General features: G+C 33.8%; 1 protein-coding gene across 1 annotated transcript in view; it reads right to left on the bottom strand.

Moving 5' to 3' along the window:
- Positions 1-17,933, bottom strand: part of SPOCK3 (SPARC (osteonectin), cwcv and kazal like domains proteoglycan 3) — a 272,759-nt gene that overhangs the window by 44,685 nt on the left and 210,141 nt on the right. The window contains exon 6 of the mRNA XM_063458196.1: positions 14,900-15,014. Within this exon, the coding sequence (XP_063314266.1) occupies positions 14,900-15,014 (115 nt within the window). The remainder of the gene's footprint in view (positions 1-14,899; positions 15,015-17,933) is intronic.

Here is a 17,933-nt window from a genome sequence, read left to right as displayed (position 1 = left end):
GCTGGCCAGTTGGATAGTTAGTAATACTGTTGTTTAGTAAGTCTCCAAGTTGGAGTAGGATTTATTTTCTTTTTGTTTTATTTTGTGGGAGAGCACAACCTTGTATAAATTGTGGAAAGTGACAATAAACTGCAGTACTATTTTATCCTGACTGTTGCACTTGAAGTTTATTGTGAAGAGCCTGGCCATCCTGCCACAATATATATATATATATATATATATATATATATATATATATATATATATATATATATACATATACACACACACACACACAACACAGTGATGAATTTAATTTTTGTATATTATTTGCCAGTGTGTATGTGTGTGGTGGGGGTCTGTGTGTATGTGTGTGGGTCTGTGATTGTGTGTGTATATCTCTGATTATGTTTTGTAGATATGTTATTGTGCATATAGGTCTGTGACTATGTGTGTATGCGTGTGTGTGTGTGTGTGTGTGTGTGTGTGTGTGTGTGTGTGTGGGTCAGTGATTGTTTGTGTATGTATATAACTGTGTGTATAGGTCCATGATTGTGTGTGTGTATATTTGTAATTGTGTGTGGGTCTTTCATTGTGTGTGTGTATGTGACTGTGTATAGGTCTGTGATTGTGTGTGAGTGTCTGTAATTGCGTGTCTATATATGTTATTGTACGCATAGGTCTGTGAGTGTGTGTATAGGTTTGTGATTGTGTGTGTATGTATGTGTTTGTGTGTGAGTATATATGTGGTTATGTGTGCATATGCATGTGTATGTATTTGCTAGATAGCTCCCTAATTTGGTATCCTTAAATATGACAAAACCACATAAGGATAACAAATAAAGGTGTTATCTACTAAACAAAATTAGTAAAAGATGTTTTTAAGTTGTATTATATAAATTAATTATATGATAGATTTTATGTGTGGCCCAAAACAATTCCTCTGCGCTCAATGCGGCCCAGGGAAGCCAAAAGATTGGACATCCATGATATAGGATATTTGTTGACAAGTTGCTGTTCAGAGGTTTACAGGAGATATGTTACTACTTATTATCCTATCAGGGTTATTCACAAAAATGTTAAACATTTGGAATTCAAAGTGAATTTCAAATTTAAGGTCATAATATCCTAACTCTGACTTTGAGAAATTTAGCATTTCAGCTATTTTCATCTAAAAATTAACATTTATTTTTAATTCCTGACAAATCTCACTTTAGTGAATAATCTTGTTTGTAGAAGAAGAGAGCAGGCAGCCAATCAGAGGCTAAGCTCCTGTTGCAAAGTTTAGGGTAAGTGCAGCACAAATAAGTCCTGAATTTAGGGTTTCTTGGGCTTTGAACCAAAGTTGTGATGGGTATGAGAGAAGTAGAATTTAAATTCTAATAGTCATGATGGATTTCGTTACTGACAAATAGAAAACCTAGTACTTGTCTGATATTTGGACTTCAAAGTCTTCCTCCTGCGTGAATTTACAATGTTGAATACAACATTGAAATTCACCTATAAATTGTGCTTATTTTTTTCATTGGTTGCTATTTTTCTTTTAAATTTATATTCACATTTTTACAAATTACATCATAATCCAGTTCAGACATGGAAAAGCCAAGGCAAATGAAAATGAAGAGAATCAATAAAAACATTGTTTAATTTCTCTTTTTCTCTATATGCTTTCTCAATGCTGACCGTCAGGTGCAATGGGCAGATATGCATAAAACAACAATGTGTAATTTGATTTGTGTTCTGCATGAAGTTATAAATATTATACTTTGGGATAAACAAGAAATTGTATTAAAGTCTATGTGCAATAGTTTTGGATTTTTGAAGGAAATATACAAGTTATTAAATGTACTGCCAAGCCCACACATTGTCAGTCAACCTATTAGGTTTATTTGGAGAATGAAGGACATGAACAAAATACATTTTTCACAGCTGAAAAATTGACAGGTTCCCAGCTGCTAGATGCATAGTTATCGAAGTCAGAACATTCCGTGTTTCTTCTCCCCTTCAGTAAAAAAACAGAAATCAGTGTTTGGTAGGGTCTCCAATAAACTTATTGTGGGGATATCAGAGCTCCAGGCAGTGGTAGCAAATCCGACATCAACATGGTATATATTGTTAGAAAGCAGTTTGGGAAGTTAATATGTGTAATGTTAACTGAATTTCGGAGTTTGTGTAATTTTTTTTCAAAACTGTTTTCTTAATTTAGCTATCATTATAATGCTATTGTCATCTAAGTTCTCTAAAAGAGCTCCTACTTATATGTTATACACTCATCATGTGCAATTTTGTAATATTTTGATATATTGTTTTTTTTTTTTAAATATGATTGTCATACATATGTCCTAATATATGAATATTTTGAAAAATTTATTTTAAATGTTCATCCAAAAATATTAAATCATTTGGATAGCTTATCAAACAATATTAAGTTGAGGCTTTAATTCATATATAAAGCTGTATACTATAAAATGCAGAAATTTGAAGGTCAAGAAGGGAATGTGCAAATAAAGAGGAAATTCACAGATTAGTAAAACAACAAAAACAACAAAATAACAGAATCACAGAAAAATAAGAATATCTTGTACGGCAAATTATATATGTCTGTCTATCTATCTATCTACCCTTTTTTCCATGATATTCTCTCTCTCTCTCTCTCTCTCTCTCTCTCTCTCTCTCTCTCTCTCTCTCTCTCTCTCTCTCTCTCTCTCTCGTGACCAACATTTTTAGATTTTAGAAGAGTACATTGAGGTTATGACATTTTAAACTAAATGAGCTGTCCATTACCGTTTAAAGATAAATGGATCTGCCAACAATATGCTATAACAAAAGTTTACTGCGTCTCCAGCTATGCAGTGCAGCAGTAACACTATAATTGCATTTAACTTCTTAGTGACCAGATCGCTTTTCAATTTTTTTACCGTTTGGCACCATGGCTGTTTTTACATTTCTGCTGTGTTTGTGTTTAGCTGTAATTTTCCATTTACTGTACCCACACATATAATATACAATTTTTCTCGCCATTAAATGGTCTTTTAAAGATATCATTATTTTCATCATATAATTTACTATAAAAATGTTTATAAAATAAGATGACAAAATGCAAAAAAATACACTTTTTCTAACTTTGACCCCCAAACTCTGTTACGCATCTACAACCATCAAAAAACATCAAAAAACGCCTGTGCTAAATAGTTTCTAAATTTTGTCCTGAGCTTACAAATACCCAATGTTAACATGTTCTTAGCTTTTTTTGGAAAGTTATAGGGCAATAAGAACAAGTAGCACTTTGCTATTTCCAAATCATTTTTTTTCAAAATTAGTGAAAGTTACATTGTAACACTCATATCTTTCAAGAATCCTTGAATAACCCTTCACATGTATATATATTTTAAAAGAAGACAACCTTTTCAAACTTTATTATTATTAAAAATTATTCAATAACAATAATGCCAATAACTATGGATGAATTACAGATTGACTTAACAAAAGTTAAAAAAAATTAACAGAAATAATAAAAAAAAACATAACTAGGGAAATAATTAATAAATGTTTCCGGTTTTTATTGCATATGTAGATGATATTGTTTGTGCTATAGTCATTGTGCAGTATATCTAACAACATATAAAAAGATCTCATATCTACTTTGTCTAATTTATTTTGTTTTATTACGATAATAAAAAATAATAATATTGGATAATTATCTGTTTTAATGTCTAGTCAAGTGAGGCAGGTGTTAAAGTGAATATCTTTTTCTGACGTCCTGCTTCCAGAGTCCCCATTCATACCTTAAGGTTTCTAGAGTGTATGAGGGTGCTCTGAAGGACAATTCACACCTTTTGATCTCTAGTATGTTGTTTATACCATCATTCATAGAAGGAATAGTATTCGTTTTCCAGTATCGAGGAATGACTGAAGTTGCTGATATGATGATAGTATAGTTTCTGTAGCTTTGGGCAAACCATCCGGGAGTTTCTTCAGAAGACACATTGTGGGTGACAAAGTTGGAATTAAAGTGGTAAGGATTCCAATTAATGTTTGTATTTCTTTCCAATATTGTGTGAGTTTTGGACATGACCAAAAGAAAATGGAAAGTGTGCACATTTCTCCACACTCTCTCCAGCATTTGTTCATATTTAATAGTTTAAAATTGAAAAGTCTGGAGGGTGTGAAATACCACCTGTAAATGAGTTTATAGTGTGATTCTAATAGGGCAGTGGACTGTGTGACTCCTAGTAAAGCTAACATTATCTCATGCCATTCCTCAACTCTGAAAGTTTTGTTCAGTTCGCTCTCCCATTTTGTCATGTAGTCCAATTTTGGATAAAGTATCCCGGCAAAATAAGTGAAGCACATCAAGATGGTTCGTCTCTGGCCAGGATTTGAATGATACGTTTTTTCTAATGGAGATATATCAATTATACGAGCATCCAAATCTTGATCAGACACTTTAACATGATTACTCATTTTTTTCCACCATCTGTCTGTGTATTGGTGCAACAGAGGCGTCAAAACCAAATTTGGGCTGTAACTGATCAAAAGATAAAAATGTATTGGACAAAAATAAATAATTGATATGTTTGACATAATGAGAGAGCCAATATTCCACGTCCAGATCAGGTAATGTGGATCGCAAAACCGACAGAGGAGCAGCCCTGGACCAAAAAGTAGCGGATTTAATTTTTTTGAGTCTTAACAGTGGTCTTGGTGGTAGGGATGTTCTCCATCCACGGCCGAACAGAGGGGGGCGACCATAACAATTCAGTTATCTTATAGGGAGAGATCTTAGTAGTGTCCATCTCCAACCAAAGCTGGCGACCACGCACCAAATTAAAGTTAAGAGCATTAGCTACATTAGTTGCTAAATTATATTGACTAAAATTTGACTAAGATTTTTTATTCCAGGCAAATGCCAGAAGGGCACAGTGAATCTTCTTAAGAAAAGAAGAAGGTATGGTGAGAGGAATGGCTCTAAGAAAGTATAAAATTTTAGGAAGGAAAGTCCTTTTAACCAAATTTATTCTACCCAACCAAGAAATTTCCAGACTACACAATCTCTCAATGTCATCACTAAAAGCTGGCTAGACCTCAGCTAAATATATGTATGCATCCTTGACAGGTTCTTACAGAGATTAATACCTAAATAGGAGATATCTGTATCCCTCCAGTCAAAATCAAAGTTTTCTTTTAAAGTGTTCAATGCGTGCCGTGGGACAAAAAAGGATAGCACCTGAGTTTTATTCGTATTTAGTTTAAGAAATGTCTCCAAATTTTTGCAAGATAGATATTAATGACGGGGCTGAGGTCAGAGGATTCTTTAATGATAACATAATGTAATCTGCAAACAGGTCTATTTTATGTTCCCTTTTCTTCTACAACAATTCCCTCAATGTCTGCACACTGTCTTCTAGACTCAGCCAAAGGCTCCATTGCTAGCACGAATAACAGCGACGACAACGCGCAGCCCTGTCTGGTCCCATTAGATAAGACAAAACTGTCAGATACAAAGCCAGTCACGGACACTGTAGCCATTGGATTACAGTACCATGTAAACACAGCCCTGATGAAGAAATCCGGAATATGAAACCTAAACATAACTTTTAAACTTTTTTTAAACTTTTTTTTAAACTTTTAAAAAATCCCAATGCTTAGTTGTAGTTAAGTATTCTTTAATTCTCTGTCTATTTTGTTCTAACTAAGTTACCGACAATAACGCAGGAACAAAGAAAAATCTTGGATGCTCCCTCAAAATAATAGAAGTCAAAAAGGCTATAAAAAATACAAAAATAAACAAATCCCCAGGATCGAATGGAATGTCTAATATACTATATAAGAAGCTATCCGAAGTATTGTCTGCTCATATGACAAACCTTTTTTTTTTTTAATTCTTTATTTATAACAAGGCAAAACACCACATGAATTCAAAAGACAACAGTAAATAGCAGTGACTGATGGTATATAACATCGCATATAATGACAAACCTTTTTAATGAAATAAAACAAATTAAAAGATTTCCAGAAGAGATGCTTCAAGCATCCATCCTGCCCATTCCTAAGTAAGATAAGAATCCCACACGGGTAGCAAATTATAGACCAATATCATTAATTAACTTTAATACTATGATCTATTTAGCTTTATTGGCTGAGAGAATTAATACATTTCTGCCCTCGATAATTGGAATGCACCAAACAGGGTTTGTGAGATCCCGCCAATCAACTAGTAACATTCGGAAGATAATGAACTTAATTGAATATACAAAAAGTAAACATCGACCGATGTTAATGTTGTCTATTGACGCGGAAAAGGCCTTTGACAGGATCAATTGGCTGCTTCTGGAAGAAACTATGAGAGCATCTAATCTTGGTGACAGTTTAATTGACTCTGTCATGGCCTTTTACACATCCCATCTGCGACAGTGGTAGGTCAAGGATTCTGCTCAAATTGGTTGAAGGTTAAGAACGGTACGAGATAAGGATGCTCTTTAGCTCCAATACTTTACATCATGTCCTTGGAACCACTTGCTAATATTATACGAAACAACAGAAATATTAAGGGCATAAAAATAGGCACAATAGAATGTAAATGTACCATGTATGCAGATGACGTGTTGGCGACTCTTAGTTCCCCAGAAATATCTTTATCATATTTGTTTAAAGAGATAGATGTATATAGCTCTCTGTCTAACTATAAAGTAAATAAAAATAAATCTGAAATTATGCCAATAGCAATTGAAGAAGAAACTATACACAAAATTTAAAGACAATATGGGATGGTGAACAAATTAGGGATTATATACTTGGGGATAATCTTAACAGACAATGTTGAAAATATTTGGCAAACTAATTTTCTTGCTTTAATTAAGGAATATAAAAAGAACCTAGCAGAGTGGAAACACCTATTTGTTTCGTGGATAAGCAGGATGAATATAATAAAAAGAAGATGTTGGATGTGGAGGTCCTGGGCTGGTGTGGTTACACATGGTCTGTGGTTGTGAGGCCGGTTGGATGTACTGCCAAATTCTCTGAAACACCTTTGGAGATGGCTTATGATAGAGAAATAAATATTCACTTCACGGGCAACAGCTCTGGTGGACATTCCTCCATTCGGCATGCCAATTACACGCTCCCTCAAAACTTGTGTGGCATTGTACTGTGTGATAAAACTACACATTTTAGAGTGGCCTTTTATTGTGGCCAGCCTAAGGCACACCTGTGCAATAATCATGCTGTCTAATCAGAATCGTGATATGCCACACCTGTGAGGTGGATGGATTATCTCCCCAAAGGAGAAGTTCTCACTAACACAGATTTGTGAACAATATATGAGAAATAAGCCTTTTGTGTAGATAGAAAAAGTCTTAGATCTTTGCGTTTAACTCATGAAAAATGGGGGCAAAAACAAAAGTATTGCATTTATAATTTTGTGCAGTGTATATATATATATATATATATATATATATATATATATATATATATATATATAATTTATTAACTTGATTTATTTTTGTAAACGTTTGTTTTTAAACTTTTTTCACCAGCAGGGGGACTGCCTGTCAGGTCAGGTAATCCCCCTGCTCTCAGCACTATATATATATATATATATATATATATATATATATATATATATAATTTGCAGAGGGGGGGACTGTCACATATTCTAATTTTAGAAAAGTCTGTTTTTCTAAAGTCTAACCCTTTTGTTTTTGTGTGGTATGACTCAGTCACTGTTCTTATATTAAACTCTAAGAGCTCTCTGAGTAAACTAGTAGATGCATTTAAACCCTGTTCTTATATTAGTTTTAACAGTTTTCCAAAAATTCCCACAGACTTTAATAGTGATTTCTGTAACTAAATCATTTGGACAGTTGCTTTGATGTAATATTGTTGAATAGATTTTTAAATTATTTTTAAAATATAAAAAAAATAAAAAAAAAAATATCAATATATTTTAAAAATATCAACATTTTACCAATTTTTATATTTTTCATATCATTTGCTAACATTATACAAATATATATACAGAAATAAATGTAAATTGTAATTTAGTAACATGTTTGACAATAACTTCTACTGACTAACAAGGAAAGGGAATATTACCTACATCAACGAAAATATGTTTTTTTTTATAAATATAACAGCAAATATATGGAATTTATATATATATATATATATATATATATATATATATATATATATATATATATATGTATATATATGTATACCTTTAATGAGGGTTAGGGTTATATGTTTTTATGTGTTGCTAATAATGATAATAACTTTATTGTCATTTTGAAATTCTGAAGGATTTTTTATTCAATGTGAAATCTGAAATTTGCTTCAATGTGGTTTTTGCCTACCTTTGAGCCCATAAGAGTAGAACTATGTGTGAACCATTATTTTTCAAGAGCTGTGCAGCACAATTGAGCAAAACTATAATTTTGCAGTTTTCTCCTTAACATAGATATAACAGCTTGGCTAGCAGAGAAAATGAAAATGTTTTTAAGATAATCCCAGTAAAGTATCGCAATATATTGGTATAATATATTATTTATACCTCTTAATTGATTATCTCCACTCAGTGTTATAGTACATTCAAAGAACATGATTCTCTTCAGTCAATGATAAAAATCTTGTTATATCATGTTTTTTTTTTTTTTTACATTTATACTCTTTATTAAATATTTTAATACTTATACAACACATTACATTAATGGAATCTTTGTATACATTAACACATCACCAGACAAAATGCATATTTACAGAGTCATATCACGTTTTCAAGATTGTGTTAACGCAACTAATCAAATCCTCTTCCTATGGATTTACCCAATAAATATATCCACATAAATAAAAAGAAGAAAAAGGAAATAATACAAAAATAACTCCATATTCAACTAAACATAACAACACAAACCTAGACATGTAACACTCATGGTCATTTTACATTCAATCTATCAACTTGATCCTCAGGGGGGGCATACCAAGAGACTATAGAAATCCCATCTCAGTAGAAGCCCTACCTTCATATAAGTCTCACACTAGGTACCTATCTTAAGGGTCCTATATTTAAAATGAGGTGTATAATAGAAAAATTAACTATTTTCTATCTTTTCTAACCAAAGACCGTATCTATGTTGTTGACCCTTAACTAGACCCCTTTCCATTTTTATTTGGAATTTCAGTTGTTCTTTAACTATAGGCCAAACTAGAACCAGAGAAAGTTTCCAATGTCTTGCAATAGCAATCTTAGCAGCTATTAACATGTGAATTATGAAGGGGGCTAAATTACCACATAATTGTCTGATCTTTAATTGAAGAAGAAATATTTGGGGAGAGAATGCAATTTGCAAATATCGAAGTTAAAATTTTAATCTTGTGTAATATCATCTTCAAAAATAGCTGTAGAGGGCCACAATCCCACCATATATATTTAAATAGTCCTCTCTTTCTATATTGCACCTCCAACATGTTTGATCTTGACTATTGATAAATTTACTTGTTCTACTGGGAACCATATACTATCTATTTACTATTTTATAATGGCATTCTACTTAATTAAGGCAATGAATGTTTTTATAAACTAATGATAAGGATAAGGAATTATTATTTATTAAATTATCTATTCTTACCACCCCTCCTTCTAGCCACCTATCTAGCTTTATATTAGGCATATAATATGCGAAATATGCCAGTGGAAGAGAGGGTATTAACTTGTTATACAAATGAATTTCTTTTCTACTCTTCGCCTAATCAGTCAAAATACCATTAAGCGTGACACTGCAAGAACAGTATATTAGTAAACTGCAATATTTTGGCTGCATTATCCAAAATAAGGGTCCCAACTCTGTTGAAGACCCTTCAACTTGAGTCGAATCCTGTTCAATTGTATACCAAATTTCCACACTAGAGCTATCTAGCTGAGTGGTAAAGGCATGTGATAAGCTACAGGCCTTTTGATAGTCTTTCAAGATAGGGACCCCTAATCCTCCTAATTTAACTTTTAAAGATAAACACGTCATATTTTTTCCAAACGTTTTACCCAGCCAGATGTATTTATTAATAAGAGATTGTGCTAATGTCACCCAGCTATCTGGATAGGGCAGGGGTACCATTCGAAAAAGATATAGCCATTTTGGAACAATATAAGATTTTACTACATTAATACGCCCCCACCAGGAGATTTCAAGATTTGTCCATTCTTTTTCTTTTTTAGTTGTATATTTAAGGAGTGGTAAAAAATTATGTTCACTTATTTTACTTACATCATTTGCAATTTTAATCCCCAAATAATTAATTGATAGTTCTGCACACCTAACTCCAAACCCATTCTTCAATACTTTAACAGTCTCCTGGGTCAAATTAATGGGTAAGGCTATTGATTTAATCAACATCCATTAATTAAAGAAGAGGGGACAAAGGACACCCCTGTCTCATCCCATTCTTTAGAGAGAACCATGTATAGAAAAAGATCATGTACATAGTGAGTTGATATTTATGGTAGTGTAACCGCTACAAGCCACCTGAGTGGGAACCCCTTATACCACTCTAAAGAATTAACATAAAATACATACAATAGGAGGATCACACGTCTGATGTCTCTAAAAAAGACAAGATAATATAGTACAGTATTGCCTAGTACAAACTTACCAGGAAAGGTTAAAGGATCTTAACATGTATAGCTTGGTGGAAAGACAAGACAGGGGGGATATGATAGAAACATTTAAATACATAAAGGGAATCAACACAGTAAAGGAGGAGACTATATTTAAAAGAAGAAAAACTACCACAACAAGAGGACATAATAATATCAGGAAGTATTACTTTACTGAGAGGGTAGTGGATGCATGGAATAGCCTTCCAGCTGAAGTGGTAGAGGTTAACACAGTAAAGGAGTTTAAGCATGCGTGGGATAGGCATAAGGCTATCTTAACTATAAGATAATGCCAGGGACTAATAAAAGTATTTAGAAAACTGGGCAGACTAGATGGGACGAATGGTTCTTATCTGCCGTCACATTCTATGTTTCTATGTTTCTATGAAAAAGTTCAATTGAGTCTATTTAGTCCAATGTAGGTTCTGCCTGGTGGCTGATGGGTCCGGAACGTGTTTTGCCCTATGGTGGGAGCTTCCTCAGTTGGTTCCGGGCCCATCAGCCAATCTATTTGAAAATAGATTTAAATAAATTTCAAAATCTATTTGAAGTAGTTAGGCTATTTAGGAATCAACCTTCATTTCCTACTTTCCCGAAGAAGTGATAGGCTTTGTGTATTCAAACTTATTTTCAAGCAGTGGAAAACCCTTTATAGTGTGCATTTATCCTTATACTAACACCACTTGCTATTAAAGCGTCCTCCATAATATTGTGTTATATCACCCATTATCTTATCTTCACTTAGAATATGTGATACCACACAACCATAAGTGGTATTGTAAATTGAAGTGCCCTATATAAACTCAATAATTCTATAGTGGTAATGCCATAATATCTTACATTTTTCTAGACTTCTATTTTAAACAAGTGACCTATTAAATCCAAGGGCATCTTTCTCTTTAGTGCAAAACCCTTATTTAAAAAATTGTTCCTTTGTATTATTCACAACACTCTTCCAAAGAGAAAAAAAACAAAAAACTATCCCCATAGACTTTAATAGTGACTTCTGTAAATAAATCATTTGGAAAGTTGCTTTGATGTAATATTGTTATATAGGTTTTAAATTATTTTTAAAACCGAATTTTTTTTTTTTTTTTTAAATATAGAAATATATTTTTAAAAATAGCAAAATTTTACAATTTTTTTATATTTTTCATAACATTTAATAATTTAAAAAGTTTAACCAAAAATATTAAATAATTTGGAAAACTTATCCAACTATATTAAATTGAGGCCAGTATTGGATCAGTTGGAGATTTGAATATATCCAGGCCTAAGTCAAAAGCCAAAAAAGCTATTTTGTTTTACCAAATACTTGATGTCAGAGACAGACATATCAGAAAATATATTTGGCACACCTTTTTGGCAAGAACATATATTGGATACTGGAGGTCAGTCAAAGAAGATTCATAGCAACAATGACTCACATAAAAATGGAAATACAAAACTCAGTTGTTTTCAATATTACTAACTTATAACTGTTAAATATCATGCTTAATAAACCAAAGAGAAGATTTTAGTTATGAAGAAACAAAAAATTTTGCATTACAAAAATGATTTGCTAACATTATACATATATATTATAATAAAGTGGGGGGTGCAACATAAAAGTAAGAAATGCAGAATATATACTTAGTAGTAGCCGTTCCTTGGGCTTAATCTGCAAAATATAAAAGTCCATACATAGTGTAAAACTGTGGATAATATAAAAATGTAAGCAACGGTAATGGGTCACTCACAATATATAGAGCCTTAAATAGCAGGCTCTAGCTTGATTGCCTGTGGAAAATCAGCTTTTCCAAGCTTTTCAGACTGTCCCCACGATCTTCCTATGGATACTGGTAGTTGATTGCAGATGCAGGAAAGATGAATGATGGACCAGAGGTAGAACTTTAAAAAAGTATTTTACTGGTATAAACATAAATAAAAGGTAATACCATAAAAAACACAACGCGTTTCGACAGTTCGTCTTTTTCAAGTGTATACAATCTTCTCCTTTCTGCGTTCTTTTAAATCCCTATTTCCGGAAATCGAATCTCCCGCCGACTTTCACTTCGTCATACCGGAAGTGAAAGTCGGCGGGAGATTCGATTTCCGGAAATAGGGATTTAAAAGAACGCCGATTGTATACACTTGAAAAAGACGAACTGTCGAAACGCGTTGTGTTTTTTATGGTATTACCTTTTATTTATGTTATTTTATACCAGTAAAATACTTTTTTAAAGTTCTACCTCTGGTCCATCATTCATCTTTCCTGCATCTGGAATCAACTACCAGTATCCATAGGAAGATCGGCTTTATTTATTGTGAGTGACCCATTACCGTTTCTTACATTTTTATATTATCCACAGTTTTACACTATGTATGGACTTTTATATTTTGCAGATTAAGCCCAAGGAACGGCTTCTACTAAGTATATATTCTGCATTTCTTACTTTTATGTTGAACCCCCCACTTTATTATATTGTTTTATCTCTGTTTGTAAGTGTCTTTGAGTGATTTTAGACACTGGGGGTAGTTGCCACTTTGTATACAGGGCCAATCCACCTATATCTATTCACACTTTTAGAGGGAATTTTTGTTTGTTTGTAATATATATATATATATGTGTATATGTGTATATGTGTATATGTGTATATGTGTATATGTGTATATAGAAATAAATGTAAAGTGTAATTTATGATAATCAATGAATGTATTGTTAATAATGATAATAATAATAACTTTATTGTCATCTTGACATTCTGAAGGATTTTTAATTCAATGTGAAAGCTGAAATTTGCTTCAATTTGGTTTTTGCCTACCTTTGAGCCCATAAGAGTAGAACTATGTGTGAACAATTATGCAGTTATGCAGCAGAATTGAGCAAAACTACAAGTTTGCAGTTTTCTCCTTAACATAGATATAACAGCTTGGCTAGCAGAGAAAATGAAAATGTTTTTAAGATAATCCCAGTAATATATTGGTCCCAGCAATATATTGGTATAACATATTATTTATACCTCTTGATTGATTAGCTTCACTCAATGTTATAGTACATTCAAAGAACATGATTATCTCTAGTTACTGATAAAAATCTTGTTATATCATGTTTAACGTGGCCTGACAAATTGTCTTTTGTGTTAAGGTGTCAAGACAGAAACAAAATATTATTACAGCTATCAGAAATTAAATTGGATATCATTTTTGGGATAACATCTTGAAATGATATCATGTATTGAGGAAGTCTTTGTAAATGACAGCATAAAATCTGGCTGTATTACTGAATTTATGAATGCTTTTAATTTTGAATAGTCAACAAAATCAGACATTTAAATTAAATTTGGAAGGAGAATTGGTGGAAAACAGCAATTGTGGGCTGGTCAATACTGCCAAATGCAAAGTCAAATATTAGCATCCTGCGTAACTATATTATTGTTGAAATACATATATGTCTCCTGTCAAATATTGGACAATTTTAAGCTAGGACACTTGACATTGCCCTTTCTTTCATTTATCTTCCACTTCCAACTTCAATGTTTGCCCATTCTATCTATTTTCCACACAAGATACCACAACATTCTTGTTCACTCTCTTATAATCACTCATCTTCAATACTGCAGCCTCCCTGTCCTCCAATCTACACAAAATGCTACTGCCTAATTCAGCATCTTTGCATATTATTACTCATATGGTGAGCCAGTCTATAAAGTCCTCTACATGCTCTTCATCCAGACAAGAACATTTAAACCTCAGACCTTCATTTATAAAGCCTTCTAAGCTCTGCCATCCTTTATATTTCAGCCCATAATACTCTATATAACACAGTATACAAAATAAACAAGTCAAAATAGGTTCATTTGAGAATCATAAGTTGTATCAACAAGTGGTTATATCAATGAGTAATAAGTACCTACAAATTAACTCCCACAAAGAAACTGCCTTTTGTGGACAACTGGCGTTATTGTTGTTTAACCATAGGTGATGTTTTTATTTTATTTTTTGCATTAAAGAACATTTATAATCTTTTTTAGTATTTATTTTGGTAATTTGTATAAAACCTATTCAAAGAAGTGTTTTTCCATATAGTATTTTGGACTTAGTTGGAAAGACATGGTGCTCAAGGGGTAGATATTTTTTTCTTTGATTACAGTTGTTTCTATAGATTTTAATGTATAAAATTAACCTGGATTTTTTTCTGGAAATTTGGAAAGCCATTCGCAACATAGTTAAAAGAGATCACATCCTGGAATCAAAGATGTATACATAAATATAATATTTACAATTCCTTACCTCTTTTATTACTTTTGTTTGCAGTTCTCAGTTTGTTTGAAGAACAGGGGCATTGTCCTTTACACTTCACTGAAATTTGTTTGCCTGAGTTGCATGCTTGATATTCAAGTTTACACTGTTATGAACAAGAAAGAATACATCCATTTATATGGCGGAACATGTGCAATTATTATTTTTATTAATATATATATATATATATATAATATATAACAACAGTGATGTCTAATGTATTTTTTATTCTTCCAACCTATAACCACAAAAGTTAAATGAACAACACAAGCACTGTAACCACTACAGCCCACTACATTACATAGGTAATGGTGTCAAGGGTGCCCTGGTGCCCTGCGAGAGTAAGTAGTTAAACCATTTGACTGCTTGTAATGTTTGTTAGCTCCACTGGGCTAATCCCTGCCATGCAAAGCTGATTCAGTGGCGGAGAGTGTCAGCTAAGGAGTGCTCTAAGCCAATGAACTAAGTCCTGCACTTAGTTGCACCTCTTGCTGTCGCACAGCATTCTCAGGCACTGGGAAACACCGGATGGCAGTCTCTTCACTTCCCTCTGATGTTCTCAAGTCCATATTCAAGGGATAACCCCTGCTGCTTCTTTTGAGCAACATCCCCATTTATTAAACTTGTATTGCAGTGATAACACTTTCCAATAGTGTTACACTACATCCTATGTATTTCCCCTCTTGTGCCTTGTTGTGATTTTTACTGCCCTAGAGTGCATTATCTGATGTGTATTTTCCTGCTATATGTTCTGCTTCATTTGACTACTCTGACTCTCTGAATTCTTTGACCTTGGCTCCCTTTATCTTTCTGTCATTATTCTGTATTCCTTGACCTTGGCTTGTCTGTGACTTGCAGGAGAATTGTGCCACACTGGGGATTTTTACCTTAAGCCTGACTGTTAATTCCAGATATTCATAAAAGAATGTTCTAAGCACCATCAATATTTGTGTGGACTGTAAAAGTTATTGTGCTTGGAATGCTCCTTTAAGATGACTTTGTTGTGGTCCCCTTCTCTTTTTAATCTAAGCAATTTTTTCATTCTACTCTCACCAGTTTCTCTCTCTCAAGTATGTCACTCTTTTCAAAAACTAGCTTTACCAGTTGCAATCATGAAATATCATCTTATAATGATCTTGAACTTACAACCATGTCCAAAATAGCTGTCATTTTCTCAAATAATACTACAACAGTTATATTGTTATGAATGATCTTGCATGTTGTACATATTTCACATTTTGTACATATTGTACAAGTAGTTTTGGAGCTCTTTCTTTTAAAGCTTTGCGAAAATGGTATTTTTTAACAAAACTAATAACATTCTAAGGTATGTGTTGCCATTCTTTCATTCTCATTGGAATATGTTACTTAAATCTTACGCTGTTTTTAGAATTACCCCACCACAGTTTTGCAGGCTTTTCTTTTATGTCCAACTTTGTTTTGTTTTTAAGTTTTCTGCTAGTACTTAGTTGTAATTGATGAAAGTAGGATCCAGAGCAAGTTCAGAAGTACTTAACCCTTATCCTTCCTACTATTATATGGGAAGAAATGCTCGAAAGTGTTGCATAGTTAAACAGCTAAAAAAAAAAAACATGTGTCCATCAAATTCAGCCTTTCTCACATCTGTTTCTGCTGTTGATCCAAAAGAAGGAAAAAATCCAGCTTCAAAGCGATCCTATAGTGCCAGGAAAACAAAGCTGTTAATAGGTCACCTGATTCAGCCACTTACCTGAATCAGGCTCCGCCCACGCTCCACCCCCACCGAATCAACCGAGGGGGGACACCTAATGTGCATGCGCAGCAATGGCCATGTGGGGGCAATTCACCAACACACACACTGCCCCCACACATACATACACTGCCCCCCATACACACCATACAGATTCAAATATTGCCCCCACACACACACACTGCCCCACACACACTACCCACCCATACACGCACTGCCCCACACACACATACACAGCCCCCATACACAAATTGCCCCACACACATACACAGCCCCCATACACACGTTGCCCACACACTCACTGCCCCCCATACACACATTGCCCCACACACCCTACACATTCACATACTACACACCCACAAACACACACTGAACCTTTCACACACACTCCATCTCTCACACATTGCACCACTCACACACACCACTGCTCCTATGCCCTACTACAGCCCCATATCCAAGCAGATACGTTGTCAAACTGTTCTTAAACGGTTTGACTACTTACTCTGGGAGGGGGTCACTACACTCCTGGCACCATAACCCCTACACAGAGCTGTAGTGGTTATTGTGCATGGATTATTTCTTTAAATAATCTACAAGTGCCCCTCCCGAGACCAAGCTCTGGATCTGCCCCTGATTGCCTAAACGTCTATTTTACTTGCATTTGTGAAACTGTTCTGTATTACTTGTTTCTCTATAGAACCTATACTTTTATCTGTAGGTTTTTCTTCTCTATTTAAATATCTTGTTATTTGCCTGTCTGGGGCATATTGCCTAAATCGCCTTTTCTGTTCTCCCTTTTTACTTACCTTCCTCTTCCATCTTTGGCTTTTTAGGTATTCTAATTGTGTGTAACCATGTCTAAATTTCCCAACATAGTGCCAAATGTTAACCCTGTCATAAGTCCCTGACCTGCTCAAGACCGTGACAAATATTAAGTTTTGGTAAAAAATAATTCAGTTGCTGTTTAAATGGAAACTATAGTGACTGAAAAGACTTTATTTTCCTGGCACTATAGCCCCCTAGATTGCCCCACTGTCCCTCTGAGGTGAAGGGGATAGAAAACCTCAGTCCAGCGCCGATGTCCCTCGAGACTATCTAGAGTCTGCCTGCTTTGCTGGGTTAAAGGACCTAGTAATATGCACCCAAACCACTCCAATGAGCTGATGTTGTCTGGGTGCCTATAGTGTCCCTTGCACAGAGTGGCTATAGGGATTCTAGACCAGGAAGAAACAACCTAAATTATACCAGAAGAGGGATGGTTTGTCTCTAATGTTACAGGTCTTGGCTGTTTATATA

The sequence above is a fragment of the Pelobates fuscus genome, chromosome 6 (genome assembly GCF_036172605.1).
Source record: "Pelobates fuscus isolate aPelFus1 chromosome 6, aPelFus1.pri, whole genome shotgun sequence".
NCBI lineage: Eukaryota > Metazoa > Chordata > Amphibia > Anura > Pelobatidae > Pelobates > Pelobates fuscus.
This window is presented reverse-complemented; position numbering and strand designations above follow the sequence as displayed.